The sequence below is a fragment of the Trichechus manatus genome, unplaced genomic scaffold, assembly GCF_000243295.1.
Source record: "Trichechus manatus latirostris isolate Lorelei unplaced genomic scaffold, TriManLat1.0 scaffold00028, whole genome shotgun sequence".
NCBI lineage: Eukaryota > Metazoa > Chordata > Mammalia > Sirenia > Trichechidae > Trichechus > Trichechus manatus.
The window spans coordinates 921,188-932,194 of record NW_004443964.1 but is presented as its reverse complement, the minus strand read 5'-3'; the positions used below and the strand labels follow the sequence as shown (position 1 = coordinate 932,194).

The following is an 11,007-nucleotide window of genomic DNA, read 5'->3' as shown; positions in this document are numbered from 1 at the left end:
TTCCCCAGCCCCTCCCCTACCGGCTCCCAAGGCCACAGCACAGTAGGGGGGCCACGTCCATGTCCCGCACCAAGACTGGTCCTGGGGCAGCGGAGGTCTCACCGAGTGGACGCAGCCCCGAGTGGAGGGAGCCTTCTCCTTGGAAATTAGGTCCCGGCAGAGGGGGTAGCGCCCCTTCAGCGGGGAGGGGGCCCTCACAGCCTCTGGAGCCAGCCTGCCGCCGGGGTCTGTGTTCTGGGTCTGCATCCTGGTCCTGTGTGCCTAAGCGTCCCCACCTGCAAAGTGGGGTCTCCAAGAACCCACATCTTGGAGCTCTGCACCTTCACTGACCTCTTGGTGACTGTGACCATTCCTGCAGCTGAGACCATGTGTGGAGCTGCAGGGGGCAGGTGCCAGGCCAGGCCCTCAAGCTTCCAAGCAGGCTGACCAAGAACTCAGGCTCTGGAACCTCCATGCCTGAGTTCTCATCCTAGTCTGACTTGGTTGGGGGATGTTATGGATTGAATTGTGGCCCCCCAAAATGTGTCACCTTGGCTAGGCCATGATTCCCAGTATTGTGTGATTGTCACCATTTTGTCATCTGATGTGATCTTCGCATGCGTTATAAATCCTACCTGTATGATGTTTTGGGGCCCTGGTAGCACAGTGGTTAAGAGCTCGGCTGCCAACCAAAAGGTCAGCAGTTTAAACCCACCAGCAGCTCCTTGGAAACCCTATGGGGCAGTTCTACTCTGTTCTATAGGGTTGCTACAAGTCGGAATTGACTTGACAGCAATGTTTTTTTTTTTTTTTTTGATGATGTTAATGAGGCAGGATTAGAAACAGTTACGTTAATAAGGCACGACTCAATCTACAACATTAGGTTGTATCTTGAGTCAATCTCTTTTGAGATATAAAAGAGAGAAGCCAGCAGAGAGACAGGACCTCATGCCACCAAGAATGAAGAACCAGGAGGGGAGCACGTCTTTTGGACCCGGGGTCCCTTCGCTGAGAAGCGCCTAGACCCAGGGGAAGATTGATGACAAGGACCTTCCCCCAGAGCCCTTTCCCTAGAGCCGGCACCCTGAATTTGGCCTTCTAGCCTCCTAGACTGTGAGAGAATAAATTTCTCTTTGTTAAAGCCATCCGCTTGTGGTATTTCTGTTATGGCAGCACTAGATGACTGAGACAGGAGGAACCCGACCCAGGACAACCCCACGCACCACACTGCTACCTGTAAACATGACCCTATTTGGAAATGAGGCGTTTTCTTTGGTCATGTTTAATGAAGACATACCAGTGTAGGGTGAGTCCTAAACCTAATCCCTTCTGAAAGGTGTCTTATAAAAAGAGCAGAATAGACACAGACACACACGGGAGAAGACAGACGCTGGGTGAGGATCATCCACAAGCCAAGGAACCCAGGAGTACCCAGAAGTACCAGCAAGGAAGGAATAGACATGGCCCAATCTCTGGTTTGGACGTTTAGGCTCCAGAATTGTGAGAAAGTAAATTTCTGTACTTGTGATATTTGGGTTACAGCAGCTCTAGCTAACTAAGACAGTTCTGTAACTTTCCCCTCTTTACAGACAAGGAAACCGAAGGGTTGCACTGTCTGGCACAGCGCGATGTCAACACAGGTTGGCCGGCTCAGTCATCCATGGCGCAAACATGGAAAGAGGAAGGCCAAAAGGCCATCACTGGGGGGTTGGGGCTGCGGTTCTCAGGATGCTACTGACTGACCACTGGGTGCCCAGCCTGGCCTGGCAGCGGCACGACCCTCCCAGGACAGTGCATGGGGAGGCCCGGCCCTAACTCCCACGACTACCAGGCCTTTCGTCCTGATTTCTGGCCGCTGGGTTTGTGGCACTGGTGGCCACCCCCAGTGGGAACCTCTGCCTCCAGGCTGCCCAGAGTCCAGAGAACACAGGATGAGGGGCAGGAGGTATGGGCAGGGGCCTGGCCTGGGCAAGTCACTTCCCCTGCTTTGGAGCACGCCCTGCCCTAGGCCTGCCCTGCCCTTCTCCACCTGCCCAGCCCTCACAGGAGGGGAGCTCAGAACACACCCAAGGACAGGCTGCCTCCTGCTTCCCGGGCTTAGCATCTGAGGAAGCTCCCAGAAAACCAGTGGCATGGGCATTCTGGCAAATTCCCTGGCAGGCTTCTAGGGAAAGAGGATGGGGGACTGTGGGTGAGGATAGTCCAGTGGGGAGACATCCCCCCGCCCATGCTCGAGTCTGTGCCAGGCACTAACCAGGGCCCAGGTGGTCTCTGCCCACCAAGGGCGAGGAGCTCCCTGTGAACAGGGGGAGGGCTTCTTCATGCTGGGCAAGAGAGGACCTCAGGGGAGCTCTCCTCCACCAGGAAGGAGGAGGTCTCTGGGAAAGGACCTGCAGGACCAGGCTCGAGCAGACAGGCCGAGGGGGCTGGACTGCAGTGTCAGCGGGAACTACCCACCCATCTCAGGCCATCAGTGGAAGCACCTGGAGGGAGAGCAGGCGCTGCCAGGGACACTGTCCGCGGGGCCAAGCTGAGCCCACCTGGCCGACAGTAGGTACTGGGCGTCCCTTCAGCAGACTGCTCCCCCAGGCTGTCTTGGCCCAGAGGTGCTGTCGTCCACTGCTTTCTGTCCGCTGCACTGACCAGGGACTGGGGGCGGATGGTGCCTGGGGGCAGATGACCAGGGCCTGGGATGTGCCCCCCAAGCCGGCCTCACCCCCCTGGGGCCTGGGGCACCCTGGGAACACATGGCACTTTCACACGGTCACCAGATAACCCCAGAGACCGTGAGGTCCGTCCTTCTCAGTAAAACTGGGGAAACTGAGGTCCCGGAAGCTAAGGGGCTCATCATGACCCCATGCAGAGCTGGGACAGGATCCCCACCCCGCACACCCAGAGCAATGTGGAAAGGCCAGCCCCCCAGCCGGCGTCCCCATGAGGAGCCTGTCCCCAGTCTTTCCACCCCCACCCTCCCCAGGGGGTTTCTGGGAGTCCTGGGTGCTGAGTCACCGTGGGGGAGGGGCCTTCCTTCGAAGTCCCCTTGCAGGGAGGTTGGGCACTTCCTTGCCTCCTGTAATGCGGCTGGCTCCGGGCTGCAGTGGGGCTGGGTCCCTGCCAAGGACTGCTTTGTCCTCCCATCCTCCTGCCTGGGTCAGGGAGGGCCGGCTGGGCTGAGGCTGCGGTGGGCAGGAGGGACTGCCGTCTGCCTCGAGGTGCCCTCCTCCTGGATCTCACCCCGGGGGTCACACCTTAGCACTGCACCAAGTCTGGATGGTTGTCACACTGGAGCAGGGGATGAGGCCAGGGGATGGAGCAGATCAAAGGAAGGGGCAGGGCTATGAGACCACGGCTCTGGGCAGGTGAGGCCTGAATGTGGAGCTGAGGGGACGTCTGGATGGAGGAAGAGGAGGACAAAGGCCTAGCCCTGGGGCAGCCCCCTCACTCGCTCATCCACACTCACGAGCGCCTGCTCTGTTCCGGGCACCCTTCCAGGCATGGGTGGGCAGGACATCAGACAGGCCCCTCTGCCTTCAGCCAGAGTGTCAGGAGCTGTGGGGTGTGCTGGCGGGCACCCTGGATGTGGGGCACGAGGGAAAGAGGGACCCCAGTCAGAGACTCAAGGAGGATTTACGTGGGAGGTTTCAGGGTCACAGTGCAGGTGTGGATGGACAATAGGACGAGGACTGGGCCCCCCAAATGTGAGATCGGGAGGGGGGAGCCCCGAGGAGCTGCAAAAGAGCGGGAGACCCCAGGAGGCGCGGGAGGCCTCCATGGGTGGCTGAGAGACGGGGCTGGAGGCGGGACAGGGACAGTGTTGTGGGGTGAATGTGGCTGGGAAGCGACTGACTTGCTCTCGCCTGCCTGGATGGGCCAGAGAAGATGGACGGAGGGTCTGTGCAGCACTGGGCCCAGCAGCGTCACCAGACTCTGCAGGGCGACACAACCTACCTGGAGAGCAGGTACACTCGGCTGCCCTGGGAGCCCTGGGAGGCTGTGGTGGGTGTGGTGGAGGGCCAGGCTCAGATCTCCAGAGGGGACAAAAAACTCGGCCTGGGTCCCCCTGCCTCCTTAGCTCCCACCCCACCCAGCCCTCCGTGGCATCAGCACAACCTGGACCCCCCACCTCCTCTCAGCAACGGCCCCCTCAGTCAGGGCGCGGCCCACTCGGCCAGGTCGGAGCCCACTCAGCCAGGGCAGGGCTCACAGCGGTGGCTAGGGTGGATGCTTTCAGAGCCAGAGCCAACGTGCTCAACCAGACTAACCCTGTGCCCACCTGCAGGCACCCCGATGTCATCTCCACTTTACAGAGGAGGACGTGAGTACAGAAAGGTCAGGTGACACCCTTCCCACCCCCGGGCTCAGCGCCAACACCTGAGCCTGCGGCTCCTCAAGGAAGACCTGGCCTTCGGGCGGACAGGAGGGGCACGGGGTGCAGGGTGGGGGGACTCCAGCAGGAGACAAGGACCAGGGGACTGAGGTGGAAAGGGCTGCCTGGGGCTCTGGGGGCCCAGCCTGGGCATCAGGGGCTGTGCTGGTGACACGGTGGGTGACAAGACGCCCCCCTCGCTGCCCCAGCAAGCGGGACACACCAGTGGCCGCTCCGACCCTGACTCGTCCCCCCTCCCTGGGGGCCCAGGGCCCAGCGGGGCTGAAATGTGGGGTGTGGACAGGCTGGAGGGGAGGGGCAGGGAAGTCCCAGGGCCCAGGCTGGGAAGGGAGGAGGAGCAAGGGGAGGAACAAGGCTGAGGGCTGGCAGCCTAGACCCCCAGGCCTGCCTGGGCCCCCCTGGCAGCAGGTGGGGTGGGGAAGCCTAAACGCTCAGGGCCGCTCCTGGTCTGGCCCCCAGGCAGAAAGGCCACCTGCCTGGCCGACCCCAGACACAGAGAAGGGTCTCTCTGGTGGCGTGATTGAGGCCTCCAGCTCAAGGCCAGTGCCCCATGGCTGAGGCCAGCGTGATGGCAGTGGCTGACAAGGGGCTTCCCTCCCCAGGAGTGGGATAGGGAGACCCAGGGCAGCCTCTGGCCCCAGGGAGGCCCCTGCCCAGCGACCCTGGTGACGTGCACCCAACTTAGAGATGGGGCTGGCCGGTCACGCACCTTTGTTTTTTATAATGAACAGACTTTATTTTTAGAGCAGTTTTAGGTTTACAGAAAATTGAGCAGATAGCACAGAGTCCCCATAGACTCCTTCTCCCCTCAGTTTCCCCTAAGATGTGGCACATTCGTTACAGCTGATGAACTGATACTGATACACCATGACTAACTAAAGTCCGCAGTTCACAGGAGGTCCACTCTGTGTTGTACCATCCTATGGGTTTTGACAAACGTTTAATGCCCTGTGTCCATCGTGACAGTATCACGCAGAATAGTTTCACGGCCCTAAAAGTGCTCTGTGCTCATGGGATTTCTAGGGCACATTTATTTTCCTAATTATAAAATAAATGCCTCTGCAGGAAAACAGGACATTCTAGAAAAGTGTACGGGGGAGAATTTAACCTAACCCTAACCAACCCCACTCCCAGGGGTTAACACTGGGGGCGGGTCCTTCTCATCTCTTCCTGCGCACACGTATGTTTCTAAAAACGAAACTGCGAGCCTACACAAACCCACTGTGCGTCCCGCCTTCCCCCTGGCGAAATGTTCCTGCTGTGAGCCTTCACAGCCAAGCAGGGATGCCCCAGCACCCTGCACCTTCAGGCTGTTCGCTGCGTGCATCTGTGATGAACCCAAGTCCTCATGTGCTGCTTCTGGGCTCTGAGGCTGAGGCCCGTCCAGGGGGCAGGGGGCGGGGGATGGGACAGAAGGAGGTGAAGGGGCGGCAAGAGGCAGCTATCAAGAAGGGGAGCCCTGTGACTTGTTTCCGACAGACCAACATCAGGGCTGAGCAGCTGTGGGAGGCTGCACAGCCCCAGGTCCTGATATCAAGTCCACTCACACCCCGCCAGGCAGGCCTTGGAGCTAGCCCCTCCCCTGAGGCCACGTGGCTTGCCCACCTCCGGTGTTATCCCCCATGGCTGAGATCTGCCTGGAAAAGACCTCCTCTGGGGGCCTCCGCTGGGGGAGGGGGAAGGGCAGCCCCCCATGGGGCACCCAGTCATTGTGGCCCTGACTGCAATCAGCTCATATCCCCTCCCCTTCCTTCTAGGGCCAGGGGTGGGGTGTGGGCTCCTCCGGGGCCCCCTGACACCTGGGTTCCTTGGGTGGTTTTAAAATATGTCCACAAATCCTTTGATACTCCTCCCTTTCAAAGACGGGGCCTAATTCCTGACTCTTGAGTTTGGGTGAAGTGATGGTGGTGGACTTCCAGGACTAGATCATAAAAGGCTTCCCTGCCATCCAGACTTCCTGGAGTAATGGAGGCCAGACAAACCCTGGTAACTCTTACCCTAAAATAATCTTTAAACCTTAAACCAAAAATATCCCCTGAAGTCTTCTTTAAACCAAGCAATAGTTTAGCTTAACTAGAAAAGAATGTCTGCCTTGAGCATTGTGCTCTTTAAAGAACTATCTATACGGGATCAAACTGCCAACAGCAACTCGAAAGGCTGCACAGGAAGTTTAGGGGCAGTGAGTTGATGTTAATGGGGGCGAAACCATTTGGAAAAGAAGAGTGAGAATGTTGCACAACTCGAAAAGTGTAACCAGCGTCACTGAACTGTACAAGCAGAAACTGTTGAATTGGTGTCTGTTGTGCTGGGTGTATTCTGAACAACAGCAGAAGGCTTCCTTGCCCTCTCTTGCTTGGATCACTCACTCTGGGGGAGCCAGCCGCCATGTTGTAACGACACTCAAGCAGCCTTAGGGAGAAGTCCGCGTGGAGAGGAGCTGAGGCCTCCTACCAACAGCCGCCATGAGGGAGCCACCTTGGCAGTGGATCCTCCAGCTCCAGTCCAGGCTCTAGATGACATCAGCCCAGCTGACATCTGACTGCAGCCTGGGGAGAGACCCTGGAGCCCCAACTAAGCTGCTTCCAGGTCCCTGACCTTCAAAATCGTGTAAGAAAATAAATGAGTTTTGTTTTAAGCTGCCAAGCTTTGAGGGTGATTTCTTATAGAGCAACAGATACCTAACACACTTCCTACCCTCCCTCCAGCTGAGGCTTCACCTCCGAAGACGGGGTGGCTGGTAGGGGAGGGGGAAAGGAGAGGATCCGTGCAGAAGGGACAGTGGTGTCTTTAGTACCAAGCACCCCACCCCAGCCTCTGCCAGACTCACGGCCTCCCCTGTGGCCCTGAGGCTGCTATGTCTGCTCTCTGGGTGCCTAGGGTTGCCCATGGAAGGGAGCAACAGTCACGGAGCCTGTGGGGGCTGTGTGCTGCTCTGCTGGACACGCAGTCTCTGCCTGACCCCTCGACTGTGCAGTCACCCCCAGCCAGGCTGGCCGGCTCCTCCCTGTGCCCCACCTCTGCCCACCTAGAGTCCCCAGTGAGTGGTCCCAGGGGGTGGAGGGGACCGGCAGGCATGTGTCTGAGCTCTCCCAGGGGGAGGGTAGCCCTCGGAGCCGCAGTCAGAGGTGTCACTGAGCTGGGGTCTAAGTAGGAACCCCCACATCTCCCACACGTCCTACCTGCATGCACACCTTCACCCCACATGCTGTTAGGTGTGCCACCCCCAAACACACCCCACACCCCAACCTTGCCCAACATACTCCCAGCACCCCCACAAACTGCACAGACCACGCCCCACCCTCACCCCCACAAACTGCCCGCAGTAGAGGGCAGGCCCAGCCTGCAGCTACGTGTTTATTTTCCCGGGGGCTCAAGCAGCCTCGGACCGGAAGACGTGGGACAGCGACGGAAGGACAGTCGGCTGCACCTGCCGCTCCAGAGAGCAGGCTCAGCAGTGGGCTGGGTGGGGGAGTCGCCGCCTCCACGGCCTCAGTCACACCTACACCTCCTTCCCGGCCTTCGTGGGGAGGCTGCTTCCGCCCCCCACCCCCCAGCTGCTTGGGCAAGGATCCCGAGGGATCTGGAGTCTGGGCAGCGAGGGGTGGCCAGCAGGTGTGGAGTGACATGCCGTGACAGTTGTGCTACCAGAGATGGTGTGATGTCCAGGGCTCGGCCTCAGCTGGACAGGACCCATGAGGGCAGGGTCAGAAGCAGGCAAGTGGGGGCTCCAGGGCAGGGCTGTGCTCCTCCGGAAGACATCCTGTGACTTTCTTGGCCTAACCTGCCCAATCCCCTCCACGGGGCAGCGCACTGGGTGGCACAGGCCGGGGTGGGGTGAGAAGGGGCTGTCCAGACCTGAGTGCAGCGGGGGTCCCTAGGGCCTGAGTCCAGCAGGGGTCCCCAGGGCCCGAGGGTATGTGAGATCTGGCCCCAGGAGGTGTGGGGGGCTTGCCCCCTCTGCCTCCTTGGGCAGCCGCTGCAGGGACCTTGGGAAACTGGCTCCTGTCGCCAAGATCCTTTTCGGAGATAGGAGGTCTGACAGACACAGAACGCTCCTGGAAACGGTGTAGCAACAGCCCCCAGGGGGCTTCAGCTGGGCCGCGGGGGAGGCGTCAGTCCTGGAACCTGCAGCTGTCAATCAGGAACAACCAGAAGAATCAGGGCCGGTGCTGGGCCCCCGGCTGGGCTAGTGGACTGAGGAACAAGGGCAGGTCCTGTCAGGGATGCCCAGAGGACGGGAGGGTTGAGCAGCTGTCCCCTAGTGCTGAGCCAGCCTCAGAAACCACACCCTGGCCTGCGATGGGCACACCCCGTCCTGTGCCTGGCCCAGGTCACCTCCCTCAAATAAAAGTCGCTGAAGGCAGGAACTGCACCCACACGGGGACAGCTCACTGACAGGCCTGGGGCCCCGCTGGAACAAGGAACCAAGCCCGAAGTTGGCTTAGCTGCCGAGGTGACCAGGGGTGTGGAACAGAGGCCTGGGGGTGTAGACGGGGGTGTGGACCAGCTCCCACCGCAGGCCAGTTTGCCATTCGAGGTACAGGGACCAGGGCCCTGCCACTACCCCCGGGGGATGCCCAGAGGAGGGAGCCCTGAGCCTGGCATAGACACAGCCCTCCCCTGTGGGTGCTCGCTGCCCCCTCCGTGCGGCCCCGACGTCCGCGAGCAGCACTTGTGGGCAGTGCGGGCCGGGTGGTGGTTCCCGCTGGGGGTGGACATGACGAGCCCCGCCTGGGGTGTTCCCCCTGCCCCTCCCTGCCCTGTGGCCTCAGCCTCCCAAGGGGTGGGGGGCGGGTAACAGACTGGGAGCTGAGTCCCTACCCCATTCTGAAGGCTGAGCACTTGGAGGTGGGAGTACTCCACATTAAGGGGACGCCAGGATCGGGGACTCCAGGATCGGGGTTAGGCTCTGGGGTGAGCTGTCCCAGAAGGCCGCCCTCAGGAGCGAGCCCCTTCTTCACCTCTCTCTTAACAGGGAATTGGTATCCCCCCCGCTCCCCCGGGGCCTATCTGCAGGAATGCCCCTTCCAGCCCCTTTGTCCCTCCCACAGTCAAAGCCCTGGCCCTGAAAGTCCTATCCTTTGGCTGGGAATAGACCCCTCCCCTTGGAGGTGGAGCTGGGAAGCTGGCGCCTGATCAGCCTCTCCCCTGGGCGCCCCCAGCTCAGCTCTGGGTGGGCAGCCAGGGTGGACCAGAGGACAGGAGAGGGGCTGGAGCGCCCTAGGGGTGCTGGGAGTGGTGGGCAGGACCACCGCGTGCCCATCTGAGTGGGGGGAAGATACCCGCGGGCCCTCTTTTGGGCTGAACCTCCTGGGACAGAGGAGCTCCCGGAGGACCCAGCTCTGGCAGGGGCCCCTCCCGGCTTCAGGAGGTGGGAAGGGATGGTGGGACCCGGTGACATGGGCACCGTCCCCCTCTTGTTGGACTGGACGCTCAGCTCCTGGGGCGTGGTGGGCGCCCACACGTTCTGACCCTCACCTGGTCTCCTCGGGCCACCGCGCCCTTGCCTCCCCATTTTCGGGAATCTGTGGTGGGGGGTGGGATGGAGGAGAAGGCGCTGGAAAGGGAGGGTGTCTGGTTGCAGCAGGGTGGGTACCTAAATAACCTGCGGGCAGCGGAGGGTAGCGCCCTCCCCCCCAGAGGCGGGAATGCCACGATGAGGGGATTCCTCTCTGCAGCTCTGCCCTGCTGGGAAGGGCTGCGTGGCCTTACCCACCTGATGGGGGGGAGGCCTAGCCCCCGCGCCCTGACTCTCCCTCCCTGGTGTTCCCCCACCCAGCCAGAGGGAACTGGTGAATGCTGGTTGGTGCAGGCAGATGAGGGGTCCCTCCAAGGCCCCCTGGAGGCCTCCTGGTCCAAGGGCCCCCAAGACTTGAGTGGCAGTAGGCCACCTGTGCTGGGAGGCATAGCTGGCTAAGGTGGTCTTTATTGTGAGGTGTGCAGGCCCCCACACCTGGGTTGGAGGTCGGGCTCGGCTCTAAGTTTCAGAGGCGGTGATGGGCTTTTCAGGTGCATGCCTACACCGCCATTTCTGCAGCCAAGGTGTAGCCGGGGGGGCCCCCCCGCCCTTGCCTTACACAGGTGGCCCACAGCCCCCCTGGAGGGAGAGTTCTCACTCCTGCCTTCCCCAAATCCTGGCCTTGAGAAAGCCCCAGTTACCCAGCCTCGGGCCTCCCGTTGCGAGGAGAGACTTCAGGAGCTGTTGGGAAACAGGTGGGAAGTGTTCTGTGTCCTGTCTCCCCCAGCTGGGTGGCCCAGGCACCCCCATGCTGAGCGCCGGGGCACCTCCTCAAACGTTAGCGCCCGAAGTGCCCTGCTATTCCATTTTGCAGATGGCAAAAGTGAGGCTCCACAAAGCGCCTTGCCAAGGACTAGCAAGACTCAGCTCTCACCTTTCCCCCAGGGGCCAGTGTCTGCGTGGCGCCTGCCAGGTGCCGGGTCCGGGGTGGGTGTGAGGGGGTGCCAGGACGGGGGACTCGTCCCAGGGCCGTGGCTCCACGGCGGGAGGGGCGGCGGGAGGCTCGGAGGCGGCTTCTCAGGGCGGGAGCCACGCTGGGGAAACGGAAGTTCAGCGGGGTGTTGACAGGCTTGCCCAAGAGCACGGATCCGGGAAGGAGCACAGGTTTGCAGCGGGGACAGGT

General features: G+C 60.9%; 3 protein-coding genes across 5 annotated transcripts in view; 2 read left to right on the top strand and 1 right to left on the bottom strand.

Moving 5' to 3' along the window:
• Window positions 1-11,007, bottom strand: part of CCDC57 (coiled-coil domain containing 57) — a 95,407-nt gene that overhangs the window by 71,309 nt on the left and 13,091 nt on the right. The window lies entirely within an intron of this gene.
• Window positions 3,027-4,446, top strand: LOC111820156 (uncharacterized). The gene is made up of 2 exons (XM_023729194.1): window positions 3,027-3,938; window positions 4,259-4,446. Exons 1-2 carry the CDS (start codon window positions 3,374-3,376, stop codon window positions 4,315-4,317), a joined length of 624 nt encoding a protein of 207 aa, XP_023584962.1. The 5' UTR covers window positions 3,027-3,373; the 3' UTR covers window positions 4,318-4,446.
• SLC16A3 (solute carrier family 16 member 3) overlaps window positions 8,741-11,007 on the top strand; it is a 15,482-nt gene continuing 13,215 nt past the window's right edge. The window contains exon 1 of one of the 3 annotated variants that reach the window (XM_023729191.1): window positions 8,741-8,819. The gene's annotated coding sequence lies outside the window, so the exon portion shown is untranslated. Of the gene's footprint in view, window positions 10,989-11,007 lie in introns of all 3 variants that reach the window. The other 2 variants (XM_004374074.2, XM_023729192.1) reach the window with 2 other exon arrangements.

Excerpts from the sequence above, each read along its gene's own strand:
- LOC111820156 (XM_023729194.1), top strand. The coding sequence starts at position 3,374 with ATGGAGGAAGAGGAGGACAAAGGCCTAGCCCTGGGGCAGCCCCCTCAC. Across the intron at positions 3,939-4,258 it reads ACAACCTACCTGGAGAGCAG|GCACCCCGATGTCATCTCCA; the intron begins GTACACTCGGCT and ends GCCCACCTGCAG.